The following is a 15,802-nucleotide window of genomic DNA, read 5'->3' on the forward strand; positions in this document are numbered from 1 at the left end:
CGAGTCACTCAAAAAACAATGTTTTGTTAGACAAAGAAGGGTGTGCGAGACATTTAGGCAGATAGATTCCTAGATAATACAATATTGCATGCGTTTATATGGATTTTGATTCAATTTTAGTGCTAGAATTGAATTGAGGCGGAATCACAATTCAATAATTTCATCTGATGCCGATTGAATGCTTAAGGGATCACTTCATTTTTAAGTACATTTTTCACCATTTGAAATGAAATGACTAAGTTTCATTCATATTTTCTCAAGCTTATTCACTTGACCTTATTCTGTCCCACCTAAACGTCTCTCCATAAATAATCCGATTCGAACTCTTACATATAACGATCTTGGTCATCCACCCACCCACCTACAATTGCGTCTACTTGGATGATACAGTAGTTGAAATTTAATGGTTATGGTCGTAAAAATGTCAGTGTTTTAGAAATGCCTCGGTACATTGCAAATAATTAATCGTTGGAATACCTGAAACCAACGGATGAAATAAAATGGGATGATAAATTTGATTCATTGTACCCAATTATGAAAATTCGTTTAATTAACTCAATACAAAATATTATGTGAAACTTCATTAAACATTCCCTTCCACTATCACTATTGCATATCATTACTTGGAATTAATATAATTTTTCTTGTGGCTTCGATATCGAACAATAAATTCAATTTGTGTGAACTACAACTAAATCATATGAATTTATTGATTGGTCTTACGTAAGACGTCAAATATGCAAGCAGATTGATTTTATGGTCCACTCTTTCCACTCTGCAATAATTGAACGACCAAATTCTGCCCTATTTACGGTGTTGAATGACCTACCTAAATTTAGTCACAACAACTGATTGATAGTCAGCAGATTTAAAAACATAAAGGGAAAGTGCCTCGGAAACCCTGCTGAGAAAAATATGTGCCTTTTTAAAATGCTCTCTGGATCCATGCGAATAAACGTTTTACTTGATAAATTATCGAGTTATTCATCTTATTTAGTTCGTATTACTTAATTTCGTTATTCAACCCGTTATGGACTTAATTGCTGCATAATTCTGTGTGATTGGTGATTATTATTCTACATAATTTGGTATACCAACTACAAAACTAAATGCACAATGGATTATAATTAGAATCTGTCAGTGCCATTATGCACTGCAGTTTTCACGAAAATCTTCATGAGCCATCCCATAGCGAAGACATATTGATCAGAAGACCGATATATGTACATATGTAACAACAGTAGACAATCTATCTCTGCAACTACCGACCAGTGACTGGGGAGCCTTTTAAATATTAAATATCGAGCTCGTTAAATTTTTTTCTTTCTTTCACGACATGAGTGAAGGTTGTTGCGTGTTGTTGTGAAATTGGTTGGTTCATATGTTATTTATAATAGAATAAATTGAAATTTGGATAAGACTTCCTTCCTCCTTGTTCACATTTAGAAAAATACACACTCATTCAAGCTTTTGATATCAAAATTGCATCCATTTATATTTGAAGAACTCTATTTTGCACTGATCTACTAAATCCGTCAAACATTTCAATAGAAAGGAGTCGTTGAGTGATAGCGATATGACATTAATACCTCTACTTGTTGTACGTATAATGGCTCAAGTGACTCATCGGCTTGGTCCAAGGGTCGTGTCATTCTTCGTTCTATTCAAATGTTGCAAAACAATGGGAAACAAAGAAACAGTTGCAAACAGATTCATGCGAATTTTGACAAGTACAAGAAAATGCGATCAAAAGTCAAGGCAATGACAATCATAAAACATCGCTTACACCAACACCGGCTTTATTTATTATTGGATCTAATGTTTAGTAGATTCACACGTGTATGTATGCAGAACAAATATTCCCAAGGGCTATTTCTACTATACAGATCCAAAGATCCCATCGGCTTCATTATCATCATCGTCAGATTCTTGTATCATTGACATTGGGGTGGAATGTTGTGGATATTTCTTTGAGCGAAAATGAACATACTGGTTTTCATCCTTTCTGATAATTCTTCACTTAAGACAAGGATAAGGTTAGGGTGTGGTGAATCTAAAAATCGAATTAAATCACCATAACATATCAGCAACATCTCATCATCATCATGGCAAACAGGCTGACTAAACATCATCCAATTTTTTTCATTGTATAAATGCATGAAGTTGATTATTTTATGGCACCTAAAGAGAAAAATAATATATTTCCAGAAATTTGGAGTAACATTGACATTCAGTTCATTGTTAATTCTTGGTATTGTGTCTGTGTTCATACCCAAAAATAGATTGGTGGCGAAAGTGTGACACATAATTCTTACCATAAATAAAATAACTGTATGTGTATCGCCTTGATAATAACGCAATCCAGTTTTCAAGCTTTGCGATCTCATAACGCGCACCTCACGTTTAACGATCTGTCTCAGTATCGAAGGTTATATAATAACTTTGGATGATAAAAGTGCAAGTTATTAGAGTCAGCGAATAATCGGCTTATGAACTTTGTCCAACCCATAATCCTAATTATTCACAATCAAGTACATACTCAAAACGTAAAAGCTGTAATTAACAGCTCAACAAAGTAGTAGTCGTAAATATTTAGATGTGATTTGTTGATTAAAAGGGTATTACTTTCTCTCCTTGTTTTGAGAATTGGCCAAATAAATATTCAACCCATACAACTATATGTTATGAATGTATACACATATGTACATGCATACTTACGTACGTACACATTATGCGTGAAAGGTATCGATACACACATCAGTCCCCATAAACTATAGGACCTACGTTTCTTAAGTCACGAGTGGAGAAGTCGTAATATTGTGACAACTTTATAGCTGATTGCGATGTTTAATAGGCTGTAAACTGATAACAAATTGAATGAAATACGAGATTGACGTGGATGCAAAAGTTGAACGTGATCTTGGTTGTTGATTGTATCAGTGCTCTAATTAATATGCACATATTTACCACATAATGAATCTCTGAGTGAGGAATGTACAGCGTATGCATTCCATTTTAAAAAGGATAAAGCTCCAATCGACAGATTGTATCTCTAATTCCAAGAAATGAATCAACAAATTTTTCCTTCTATATATGTCTTGATTCAGTATTTAAATACTTTACAAAATTCCGACCCCGAGCTGCAAAAATTAATTTGTGTTTAGCAATTAAGTTTTATGTGTACAAACTCTGGAGAATTTGGGGTTCAATTTCATGTGCATATGTACATATATGTCCAATTCTACTTGTTAGTCTCCATTAAACATAGATTACAAGCAGTTAAACATATATAACGTTGACACATGCAATTAGTACATATATACATATTTATATTGATTACATATGTGTTACATTAGCGTACTTATGTAATTGCTCCGGATATTTAGGCGTTTCTTTTATTTCTATTAAATTACTTTGTCTCTGTTATCATTTGCCAAATGCATTAATGGATTATTGATAAACTAGAAAATTACCTTTGTATGTCCATTTACGAATTGCATAATCTGCAGGTAGTCCAATTTGTTCTCATTTTTAACCAAATCCTTTTTAAAGATTAGCAGATTGAGCAAAGTGATCAATGAGGAAATTACATAAAGTAAAATTCTATGTTTGTGAGCTTAGCATACAAACAAACGTCAACCGTGTAAAAGAAAAGTGCTTTTATTAAGTAGCGCAAGCTACTTTATGCAATGACTTAGTTAGTCTGTCCGTCCGTCTGTCTGTCAACACGATAACAGGAGAACGGATCGAGATAATCGAAATCGGTTTTCGCCATCATACGTATGACCCTAGGGGGAGGATCCCCTAAGCTTTTGGGGGCAGCCGGACCACACCCCCTTGCGCCCAGTGGGTGTGGTTGGGGCAAAATGAGATTTTTACAAAAATTGAATCTATGGATGAAGGGCAGTTAAATTAAGTGTTCCCAAGTTGTGCCACACCCCCTCGCGCCCAGTGGGTGTGGTTGGGGCGCAGTGGGTGTGGTTGGGGCAAAATGAGATTTTGAGAAAAATTGAATCTATGGATGAAGTAGAGTTGAATTATGTGTGTCCGAGTTGTGCCACACCCCCCGGGCGTCAGGGGGTGTGGTTGGGGCAAAATGAGATTTTTAGAAAAATTGAATCTAACATGTATGACAAGTAAAACAGTAAGATTGATTAATTAATTAATTAATTAAGATTGACTAATTAAGATTGATAAAACAGTAAGACATGTAAGATGCATGATTTTTCAGAGTGGCTACATATAAATGAGGAAGTTTAAATTATTTGCTAATTTTGAAATAATTCAGATTCCGCAATCTATATGTTGTATCGCATTCTCAGCATTATTGCGCTACTTGTGTACCCTGCGTTGCCGCAGTTTATTGAAAGCTTAAAGCGCTATAAAATTCAATTTATAAGTCCACTTGGAACTACGTAATCATAAGATAGCCAGATTTCATTTTCTCTGAGCACAGAAATCCAAATGCTTAGATGTATATCGTGCATATGGGTACGTATATATATATTTATATACATGCATAGCAGTAATGTAGATAGATAATAGCAATAGTGCATTGTACCATGTTTTTAATTACTACATCAATAGTCAGGTCAATATTAAAACCTACCTACAGTGTGCAAAACTGTTTATTTTATTCTTCTTTAGTCAGAGAGGTTGTAGGGTATTACAACAATTTGTTCCAAATCAACCCAGCCCTAAGTAATTATGCACACTAGAACATGATCTCACTAATTTGAAAAATTCATGCATCCGCCATAGTTAATGATAACTTTTTAACCGGTGGAAAATTTGTCCCCCATTTAGAAAAACCAGTCAGGGTGAGAAATTCCTTGCTTTACCGTTCTTCTCCTTCTTCGAACTTACGTAACTCCTAATTTGACATATACCACATTTTCTCATTTCAAGTTCAAGTGGAATTTGACACGAGGTTTACAGGACAGAAGGACGGACAGGGATCACGGGTAATCAGGTCTGACTCGGTATGACATAAATATTATAAAAATGATGCACGTATGTATCTCATTGCTGTAATAAAATTTAATTTAAGGACTTTTTTCCTAATAAATACTTACGGAAGATGTGCAATCCAACAGAACGAAATTAAATATTTGAGCTATCCTTATTTCGATAAAAAATTATAATATGTGTCACTTGTATTACTCGTGTCAACACAATCTGAAGCAAAATACATACATATGCATTGCGTCAAAAATTTTATCAATACAATATCCAAATATGGAAAGACATTACACTTTTTATTTTTTTATTGATCGTGATGTGTCACCTCTAATCTTGCTTGGCAATAGACTCTTGACAATGAAATTATAATTTAGTGGTTCAGCATCAAACTCGTTCTGCTGTTTGAAAATGTGGTAGAATATTTACATATTGATTTTTAATTCAAAAAATTGAGAATCTAGTTATAAATTATTATTTGTTCATATTTGATTTTGTTTTATTTGGATACATAAATTTGTACTCTCTGTGAGCAGACCAATTCTAAGATTTTTTATGGACTCGGAAAAGTCCAGCTCAGGAGAAGGTTCAATAATTGACCAATTAAGATATTTGCTGATTGTTCTATCTAATTATCTTTGACAGATGCGCTTGATTGCTTTTAATCAACAACTCCGACTGCTGCGCAAAGTGTAGTAGCACAAGTTAATTTTGACGAGATGAGGGTCCTGGTGTTTGCATTGTTTTGTTAAGGGGATGGATGGGATAGACAATGGACATGTTCGTCATGCTGCGATTATGCAAAAGAAATAAAATCGTGACTTTATTATAAAATCTCAGCATGTCTTCTCTGAGATCTGGAAAATAAATTCGAATTGTGATGTCAACCATGTACAAACTGCTCTCCATTAAATTAAAGGGCGTTTATCTACATGCGTATGCATATGTACAAATGTATGTACATATACGTTCGCTGAGGTAAATATGTGCAGAGACACATGGCCGCCTGAATCTGTCTTAAGTAAGGTGTATTTATTGATAGTTTAACGTGGGGTATGCATGTGAAGACCTTCATGCAATATTTTGTAATTTGCAGACGACGCCAGCCAAGCACTTGTAATGGCGAATATTATGAACATACTGTTTAATTTATTGTGTTGCCTGACTCTGTTTTTGCCTTGAGTGGTAGTCATATTGGCTTTATGGTCCAATTACTTTGCCAGACAAACAGATTTACGAGTCAACATAAACTAAATATGTACGGTTTGCAAATTTTGGTGATGTGAATATATAGTTCAGCTGCATAAACGAATTGATAGACGATTAAGATGAAAAATGTAAGCTCCATCATTTATGTAGTTGTCTCTCTATAAAAACGCATTAGTTTCATGTAAAAGTGTGAAGCTGAATTTATTGTATAATTTGCAGATGTCATTTTATCATAGATTATTTTTGACGAATTTCGTTGTCAAGAATGTGGAGTGTACAACTGCATATAAATTTTATGTACTATAAGCGTTCTAGGGTCCCGAAATCAACATTCTAGATATTAGTACATGTCAACTTGATGATAGGTATCAAATCATGAAGGTTGACCAGAATTGAGTCAAAGATAAAATAAAAGGGTCAAAATAACAGAGCATTTCTGTGGTCTTTTGTATAGTTGTTCCAAATTTATGTAACATCATCAGACCAATCAGATCACAAAACATAATTAATTTCATACGTGTATGTTGGCTCCACACCTTGCTGATGGTGATTAAAAACTACACAAGCTGTTTAATTTAATGCATGAGGAGGAGACTTTCATAAAGCAGATGTATGTACACCAATGATGTTGGACTTAAGAGGATAAATTGTTCCATTGCAGATAATTGATGACGATTGTCAATTTAAGGTGGTTAAATTTAATTTTGATGAGCTATGGTCTATTTATTAAAGTTCAGTGGGTTTATAAATTTAAATTAAGTTGTAAGACAATAACATCTTTTAATGCTGAAATTTTAAATGATAGTTGACATTTCACAAAATTTCCAGGAAAAAGAACGTTTCTTATTTATTATTGAAGTTTGTAAAATTAACTTAAAATATAATTTATTATTTATTATTATTTATTATTATTATATTTATTTATTTTAAATATAATAATAATTTCAAGATCATAATTTTGAAATTTATGAATGGAATTCGATTATATCAACATTCTATAATTGCATGCATGCAATTATGCACACTTTTTTACTATCTAACTAGGAATTGATGAGCTATAGGACCCTTATCGTTATTGGAAGGTTCAGATTAATTTATTAAACTGTTGACGCTAATAAACTGGTTCAGCAGTATGTGTACAAATATAAAATATATGTTTTGTCGTATTTGGGTCAATAGCACCAAAATAAACACGCAGGGATGACATTGACTTTAGTATCATGCATCATAATGGTAATGCATCCATCAGACAGCTTAAATAATCTACTGATTAGAATCTTCATAGCGTACGATGAATTACTTACATTGTGTGGTCTAAATTAATTGGATGCCAAGTGAAGATAAAAAGACAAATAAATTGGCATTACTTTTGTTTCAAGTTTGTGCGTATTTATTTATACTTTATTGTGTGTGCAGAGATTGCTAGAAAACTCAAGTCTCACCTAGCTTCTCAAAGTAATTGGACACTCTGGAAGACATTATTTTCAATAATTACTGAACATTAATGTTGTCTTTCATATAAAATTATTATTGAAGGTGTAATTGCAGTTTTAGTTGCAACGTGACCAGAATAAAATTATTGTTTTCCAGGTACACTGAAACTTATCAAAGTAATCTAAAATATTAAATATTAAATTGGCTGTGTCAGAGTTTGGTTGACTAGTTGACAGTATAATTGCATCAGAGAACTACACATTTTCATTAATTGCACTTTTTCTACACTGAAGGAATAATTTGAATTATTGAAATCTGATAGGCAATAAACTAATATTGAAAGATGAATTTATGGATTGCAAGTGATATGACACTTTAAAGCCATGAATAATTCCTTCGTGCCCTCTGGGAACATTTGAGGTTCCACACCACGCAAACATTAATCACATAGTTATCACTTATTCAAGAGCCGACGATGACCATTTTTGTCAACCAAAATGTTGGGCTGCGTTTATAATAATTTTGTACATTTCTAATAACTAAGAGACAAGTCGTTATATTTTAGCGCAAGATCTAGCTGCAGGCATAGCACGCCAAACTGAAAAATAATGTACAATCAAGTTCTGTTAGATGCGATTAGGACTAAAAAAAAGTTAATAAACAGATTTGTATTGAACATCTCTCCTTCCTTTGTAATTATTTGTGAAGCATAACAGAAAATAAAGTCATTCAATATTCTGCAATTGGTTGTATTGACCTTACAAAAATTGATTCAGTTCCGACTAAATTGGGATATAATCGCAGCATAATTGGCGTATATGGTTAGAAGAATGCGAGCTGATCATGTAACTGAAGGAATATCTGAACATCTATATGTATGATTTATGGATTTAACTCAAAGACAATATTTTAAAGGCGTGTGTCTACAATAATAAGAACTAGAACTGCATATGCATTACATACACAGATCCATCGTTTATTGGTATCCTGATTTGATCAATTAGAATTCTATTGTCTTAAATGCCTGGTCCACAACCTGTTTTACCATTTTTTTAACACCGTCATCATAACTGAGTGGTACACAAAATCTTTTTGACCTCCAGAGAGTGGTCGAAGTGCCAGCGTACGCAAAATCGCCGCCTTTTGATATTGCCTTCTGAACATTCGAATCTGAAAGCATGATGTTTAGAATTTGAGATCATATCGGTCTTGTTATGTTCAAATCAATCTTGTGATGATGAAATGTTGGAAATAATGGTTCTAAAAATGTACCAGTATGTTTATCTTTCTTGTGGATAGCATTTGCGTAGGCAATGTTGTCAAATGAAGTGACTAATTGGTACAGAGAAGATCTTTTGGAAATTAAATCCGTACTCGACTTTTTACCTTCGTCTACTGCAGAAAAATAAAATTTTTTTATTTTGATTCTTATGTAACAAAGAATACGTAGTTACCTCGCTGATGTTCTCTTTCTAGTTCAATTGGTACAACTGACCCTGCATACATTTCCGACCCGTGGTTGTCCGTGTACTTTTGCGCGTCACTCTGAGCTGACACAAACCTTTTCTTTCTGAAGAATGATGCGTCTCTAAATAGATTTTCTACTGTTTTCTCCATTGCAGCCGTAACTTTCTTTTGAATTGTGGCTTTGTCGGGTTTCGTGCAATTTGTTAGAGTTGCCCCTGCAAATTTAGGCAATTTGATGCCTGCATTTTATAAATGTTACACTTTCCGAATTTATTAACTTATTTCTTACCTTCAGTTTGGGGTATCTCAGAAGCCTGAGTTAAAGCTATGTGTCCCACCACCAGAAAAATGTAAATTTTCATGTCGACGAATACGCAAGTATCTCGATTATGCTTATTTTAAGTAAAATAATGAAAACACCGCCCCAATATATTTAGTATGAATATGACAACTAAATGAAAGGGTATCGAAAAGTAAACTAGTTGCATTGAGGATTATACACAACATATTTATATTAAGCAAGTAATTATGTGTGTTAATTATAAGGTGAAGCTCTATAAATTAGCTGGACATGCTATTTCCAAATTAGTTAAATCAGGGGCAAAGATGCGGAAGAATTGTAGATTAGATTTTATTACTGATCACGAAGTAATTACATACAATGAGTCAATTAGTTGGGTATTGGATGTTAGTGGCCATGCTCAATTGATAAATGGGAATTAGCTGGTTGTATGAGGGGGTTTGACTCAGTATTTTAGGCTTACTTCTCTTGGGGTGGGGGCAAAACTGGGGCAGAACTACCACCAGAAGTCGCCTTTGCTACCGCGAAGTCACCCCCTTCCGCAGATACATTTTGCAAGTTCAAAGCCGCACCCTTGGTCTCCGCTGCCGACGCAATTGCTTTGAATCCATGGGCTTGTACGCCTTGCACATTTTTGCTCACGTCCCTCTTGAGGTCACGGCCCGCTGTTTAAGAAATATATGTATTTACTTTAGTTATCCTCAATACTGACCATTTTGTTTTGCAACATGCAGTTTTATTTATGAGCTTACAATTTTCAGATGTAGCAACTGCAAGTTTCTCTCCAAGTGCATCTGATTTTTGGAACGACAACCCTGTAAGAATATAAACGAGTCATTAAGCTAGAAATAATATTAATAATCATACTAATTACCATCAACAGGTGAATTATTCTGTGTCTTTGCAATGGCTACTTTTGCAGATGCCGCACTCTGTTGAATGTTAGTATTACGTTTCCTGTTGGAGGCAGTTGCAACTGCCGTTCCGTGGTCCATGTTAGCTTTGGCGTTTACTTTTTGAACGCTAACTGAACCTATTTAAGAAGTTTCTCAGTCAGACACAGCTACTAGAAATATATGGAAACACATACCTCCTTTGTGAGTTGGGTGGGGATTGGGGAGTGATGGTGCAACGTGTGTTGGTTCTGGAACGGGGACTGGACTTGACACACCCTCAGGAGCAGGGGGGTTAACGGGATAAACTGAATATATTGGACCCGTGGGAGGAGGAGAAGAACCTTCTGGATGGTCAACCACTACAGGGCCGGAAGGATGGTCTGGCTCAACCACGGCAGGACCATTGACAGGGCCACCAAAAGGAACGCCAGCAGGAGCTTCATCCCCAGTTCTTGCGGCCAAGGACGCACTCTTTATTTTTCCATCAGGACCTACTTCCGACGAAGATTTCGTAATCGCAGCGCGAGCACTTCGGGCAGCTAAAAATTTGCAAATACGTTTAAATTATATTAAAACTCGAGACCCTGCAATTTGGATTGATTAATCTAAGAAAGTACACGCGGAAGCAGAAGCACTGGAGAATTCCGGTGTCTTGAAGTTTACAGTGGACGCAACAGCATGTTTTCCTATTTGGTTGGTGTCAATGTTAGGCCATTATAAGCTCCCATACTAGACCATGAACTGCTGAATGCAGATAATATAAATTGTATATAATACCTGAGTCGAGGGGAAGTGTGTAGACTAAGGCGAGATGCCCCAAAAAGATCAAAGTGGCGACTTTCATTTTTCAAAGAATTATAATCCGTACTTACTGAACTCTGAATAGCTTAGACATGGCTTCATCTCTCCAACTTTGCCCTTTTATATGGAGGTGCTCACCGGCCAAGAGAATTTTATGTTGGTCAAGACTGCAAAAGCCAATTCCGATAAATGTCATTATGATCAACCAGTGATGCAATTTAAAGTTAATTAAGGTAATGAGATAATTTCGGGCTAGCAAATTGAACCCAGTATACACCTACTTTGTGATAATCGATGGACGGTATAAGCAAGACGGCGACTTAGTTAAGAAATTCACAGAATAGACTTATTTAATCTTTCACAACATGCTCATCTACTTAATTATGATATACATGAGTCAATAACGCACTAGAAAAATCAAGTTCAGCACGAAGTGGGAATCTATCATCAAAATGCAGTTAAGCAGTCAAATGAAATTAAATACCGATTTAGACAATTGTGTGCAATTTTTATTTAGTAGATTGAAAAACTATTTTTTGTTATAAATACATATGTATACGTCCCTCATTTTGAACACTTCTTCATGCACAACTATTTAAAAACTTCCGTCAATAATACTACTACACATGCAGGAATCACAATACTGTACGGATTTGTATATGTTAATCATTTTTTGGGTTCTCGTAGTTTAGTTCTTTCGATTTCCACCAAACTAAAGGAGGTTCTGATATCTTTGGCGACAATGTCTGGAACTTCTAAGGCATTAAAATGACCTCCTGTGGGCGCTTTCGAATATCTCAAATGTGGATATTTTTCGAGTAAAGGAAATTTTGGCATGGCAAGCAATTCGTTAGGAAAATTCAAACAACTGGCTGGAACATGGACGGGAACCCTAAAAATTTATTTTCATATAGTTAAAGTTAAACTCAAGTTTAAAAATAAAACTATTCCAGTCGCATATTTTAAAAAAATTGAGTGTACCTGTCAAGTGCAAATTGATTGGAGGTCAGCACATTAAATATTTCTCTGTAAATTCGCATCCCAGTCGTAATTGACTGTCCAACCCTGGGGTTAAAAAGTTATTTTTAAAACCAATGTATAAAAATGCATAGACCTGCGGATAAGAGTTCTCATATTATGTTTGAAGAATGATATTATTTGAGAAACCCATTTTCATAGAATTTATACGTCACAGTATTCGGAATTTACCAATGGACCATCAAGCTATCCAAAAGCTCATCCAAATTGAAACGCGAGCTTATTCCTCCATCATCCAAATGCAGCCAGGTAGCGTTTGTCCAAAATGAGTATTTCTCAAGAAAGTATGCAGCATATCCGCTGGGAGAGTGAGATAGTGCCACCCCTGAAATAATTACCGCAAATATTTATGTTGGGGACCTCACTTACGATGAATTCAAACTTTACCAATTGTGTCTGGCTTTGTAGCTTGGAGATGAAAGTAGCCCGTCTCCCGAAGTAAGTGAAACAAGAATCTGTAGAGTGGAACATGCTGAATAATTTCATCGTCATCCATGAAAAGCTGTGGCACAACGGAAGCAAGGCCAAACTTTAGAATTGATCTCGGGTGGTTTGAGAAGCACATGGTCATGTGGATACCCAGCACACTTTTAAAATTCAAGGGAAACTGCCGTCAGGAAAATAATTAATTACTTATTCGCATTAAGAAATTGCATACTTGTCTCTGTATAATGTCCCCATGTTAGAAGCAATTAACGATCCCCAATCTCCTCCTTGGACATAAAACTTTTCATGGCCCAACCGCTTCATTAGGGTGAGAAAAATTGGTGACATCTCAGCTGGCCCAAGACCTGGCTTTCTTGAAGCTTCAGAAAAACCTGACCCAGGAAGGGACACTATAACGAGCTAAAAATTGATAAGAAATACATGCATACAACTTTATCTCAAGAGTAAATAGGGAGTCAATAGGATTGTCGTTGGTTTTCATTCCAGGGTGAATACCTCAAAGTTGTACTCAGAGTCCTTGGCATCAACAAGTAGAGGAATCAGCTTCTGATATTCCGTAAATGACGCTGGCCACCCCTAAACGCGAGTTCAACAATGGTATTGAATTTGTAAAGTTTTCATCTAAATGTGAAGCATGGAAAATGCAGGCGTATCCTGTAGTCAGGCTTACATGGATGAGCAATAACGGCAGATTTCCTCGCTTTCCCTTCGTACTCGGTTTCACATGCTGGAAATGAATATCAATTCCCGATATTTTCGTTTTGAAGCTTGGATATTTATTCAGCATTTTCTCTCTCTGTTTCCAGTCGTATTGATTCAACCAATGCGTCACGACTTTCTTGAGAAACTTCTTATTCATCCCATATTCGAATCCAACACCTTCCAAATTGTCTGCGACCCTTTCATCTTGACTCGCAACTTCCAGAGAAAGTCTTGTTCGCAGATCAGTCAAAACTTTCTCTGAGATATTGATTTGGAACGGACGGATTGATTTGTCTTCTGACGTGGGAGCCGATCCAGAACCCCAGTATTGATCTGAAATTTGTGGAAGCTCACCATCTCGTAAAACAAAATACCCTGCGAGGCCTAGAGAGATGGCTATGATGAGGATGAAAGTATTAAAAAATGAGCTCATGGTAATTGGAATTCTAGTTTATTTCTACTTTTCAGTCTTATCCACTAAACTCTGTAAACAATACCAGCCTTGCACCAAAAACTCTGGCTATTGAACGCACCACACTTTCATGCACTCCAACAGTTCACATCAGCGAAAGTCTCACAATTACTTGTATGATAATTAGACAGCTAGGACTTTTCTTTAACAGAAAGCGTCAGAAATGTTTTTTAACATATGGAATTCAAGGATTTCAAGATGTCTAAAGTATAAATCAGCGCAAGACTGTATCACCGGCTTTAAGTGATTCTGTTACTGCAAGTAGCGGACTTTAACCTTTACAATATAGTAAGTAGACCGGTTTTTTTCCATGAATGTGCCGGAGGACGCTTCACCTATGGAATTAGATGCACTACACTATTCGCTACACTATACTGGATTCGCCCATCTGAAAACTCAACAATTGCATTTTGCTAGTCTCTTACCGAACTTTTGTACGGAAGATATACACCGAACCAAAGGGCAGTAACTTATGCGATTATTAAAGAATACACTACACACATCAAGCACATACATATACGAGTATGTATTTGCATATATTTTTTAAAAATGAATTTACATCACTTATTTGATCAAGTTCTGACAAATTCATGATGAGATACATAAATGTGTGTTACAAGTTTTGAATTGAACTCACAAGCTTCAATTTACAAATTTTTCAATTGTATAGCAAGTATAGAATTTCACAAAATCCTTACAAATTGAAATTATAGGATGATGATGCAAATTACATAATTGCAGAAAAAAACTGTTTTTGCTATATTTTTTTTTACAAAACATGGCAAAACGTTCTATACAAATGAACAACTGTGGATGGCTGGAATGCATCCGGAGAAGATAATAAAATATTCATTTGATTTCTGTAAGCTATCATTCAACATCAAGCAGCTTTATTCCGTACGTGAATACACTCTTTCTCACACAAATCAATCCAAGAGTATTTTTGCACAAGATGAAGATTCAAATAAAGGAGAGCTTTTTGGGATTCTTTCCTCCTCCTCCAAACATCGCCATCAATTCCTTTCACCTAATTCTAATCACGTTGGTCGTCGGTGTTGTTGGAGATCCATCCTGGTTCTGGCAGCAGGGCAGTTTATTTGGTCGTATTTCAGACTAGTTATGTAGGAGTACGTACAACGTATGAAATAGAGGGCCCTACATATTATTGGTAGCTGGAAAATCCAATTAAGTCAAAAACCTAAGGAGGAGCGTAGGTCAAAGCAATCGCTGAGAAATAAAAGTGCAGAGAAAGCAAGGGAAAGGATGGGGCGAAAGCTCGTTTATGGCTCGACGGAGCCATAAATGATTAATGTGTTGGGAATGGAATATGCAGCAGCAGCAAAGACGAACTACTACATCGTAGTCGAGACAAATATTTGGTTGGGACGACGACTGAGAATCTGAGAATCTATCAGACCCAAGAGGGCTCTATTCTTCTCCTCCAAAACCCTTGACTTTTATCACGCTTCGTAAAACTAAACTCGAGATCCTGTAAATAGTCATATCATATTTTATATAAAACTCTTCCATTTCACAACTTTTTAAATTGTATTTCAAAATACAAATTCAGAATAGATCGACACAACTTTGTGCTATCCGGTGGAAAAGATGAAAGCCAAATCCGAAGCTGTTTAGTGGATGATGTTGAGTTGTTGATAATGCACATGCTTTAAATGTACATATGGTTTATCAAAGAAACTAAAATGTGTAACAGAGTCCTTGCAACCTGTCCTAACTTTTTCATTTACCTTCAACAGATTCGGATTAAATCTACAATGCGGTCGCTACGATTGCTATAACAATTCTGTTTATATAGTTTGTAGTTGAGCTTCTCTTTGTTTGCACAATCCAACTTGCCATCCAAACAGAACTGATGAAACAATAGATAATTCATGAAACGTCATCTATGTTGTTCGTGCTCTCCAGTTCTTTGTACTCGTAGCTTTCACCTGCAAATAAACCCAGAAGTCGAGTGGTTGTTGAGATATTTTACTACGTATGCTCATATAAATCTCAAAGCATACACATAAAAACCACTTTCATAATGCCTAATGCAAACAAATATGAAGTTGAATG

At 35.5% G+C, this 15,802-nt stretch overlaps 3 protein-coding genes and 3 long non-coding RNA genes across 8 annotated transcripts; 2 read left to right on the forward strand and 4 right to left on the reverse strand.

Annotated features, from left to right (window-relative positions):
- Positions 1–1,773: 1,773 nt before the first annotated feature.
- LOC118434736 lies at positions 1,774–6,042 on the reverse strand. Its single transcript, XR_004834216.1, has 2 exons — positions 5,076–6,042; positions 1,774–2,053 (listed from the first exon to the last, which is right to left on the reverse strand). It is a non-coding gene; the product is annotated as an uncharacterized LOC118434736 (long non-coding RNA).
- LOC118434735 lies at positions 2,374–5,183 on the forward strand. Its single transcript, XR_004834215.1, has 3 exons — positions 2,374–4,820; positions 4,909–4,982; positions 5,051–5,183. It is a non-coding gene; the product is annotated as an uncharacterized LOC118434735 (long non-coding RNA).
- Positions 6,043–7,110: 1,068 nt separating the features above from the next.
- On the forward strand, positions 7,111–8,278 carry LOC118434984. The gene is made up of 2 exons (XR_004834413.1): positions 7,111–7,758; positions 8,168–8,278. It is a non-coding gene; the product is annotated as an uncharacterized LOC118434984 (long non-coding RNA).
- A 248-nt stretch (positions 8,279–8,526) lies between these two features.
- On the reverse strand, positions 8,527–9,562 carry LOC110847832. Of its 2 annotated transcripts, none has more exons than XM_035849868.1 (4): positions 9,359–9,562; positions 9,057–9,284; positions 8,875–8,994; positions 8,527–8,772 (listed from the first exon to the last, which is right to left on the reverse strand). In XM_035849868.1, the coding sequence occupies exons 1-4, from the start codon at positions 9,429–9,431 to the stop codon at positions 8,603–8,605; spliced, it is 591 nt and encodes a 196-aa protein (XP_035705761.1). In that variant the 5' UTR covers positions 9,432–9,562; the 3' UTR covers positions 8,527–8,602. The 2 variants fall into 2 exon arrangements, with proteins under 2 accessions (XP_035705761.1, XP_021950538.1); XM_022094846.2 differs by having other exon boundaries at positions 8,875–8,997.
- Positions 9,563–9,686: 124 nt separating this feature from the next.
- On the reverse strand, positions 9,687–11,166 carry LOC110847399 (nuclear receptor corepressor 2). 2 transcript variants are annotated; one of them, XM_022094338.2, is made up of 6 exons: positions 11,044–11,165; positions 10,884–10,952; positions 10,461–10,805; positions 10,245–10,403; positions 10,123–10,185; positions 9,687–10,035 (listed from the first exon to the last, which is right to left on the reverse strand). In XM_022094338.2, the coding sequence occupies exons 1-6, from the start codon at positions 11,108–11,110 to the stop codon at positions 9,830–9,832; spliced, it is 909 nt and encodes a 302-aa protein (XP_021950030.1). In that variant the 5' UTR covers positions 11,111–11,165; the 3' UTR covers positions 9,687–9,829. The 2 variants fall into 2 exon arrangements, with proteins under 2 accessions (XP_021950030.1, XP_021950031.1); XM_022094339.2 differs by lacking the exon at positions 10,884–10,952 and having other exon boundaries at positions 11,044–11,166.
- A 388-nt stretch (positions 11,167–11,554) lies between these two features.
- Positions 11,555–13,963, reverse strand: LOC110846210 (juvenile hormone epoxide hydrolase 1). The gene is made up of 7 exons (XM_022092875.2): positions 13,223–13,963; positions 13,048–13,128; positions 12,764–12,951; positions 12,493–12,692; positions 12,277–12,430; positions 12,049–12,132; positions 11,555–11,959 (listed from the first exon to the last, which is right to left on the reverse strand). The coding sequence occupies exons 1-7, from the start codon at positions 13,685–13,687 to the stop codon at positions 11,734–11,736; spliced, it is 1,398 nt and encodes a 465-aa protein (XP_021948567.1). The 5' UTR covers positions 13,688–13,963; the 3' UTR covers positions 11,555–11,733.
- Between the last annotated feature and the right edge of the window lie 1,839 nt (positions 13,964–15,802).

The sequence above is a fragment of the Folsomia candida genome, unplaced genomic scaffold, assembly GCF_002217175.1.
Source record: "Folsomia candida strain VU population unplaced genomic scaffold, ASM221717v1 Fcan01_Sc003, whole genome shotgun sequence".
Taxonomy (NCBI): Eukaryota; Metazoa; Arthropoda; class Collembola; order Entomobryomorpha; family Isotomidae; genus Folsomia; species Folsomia candida.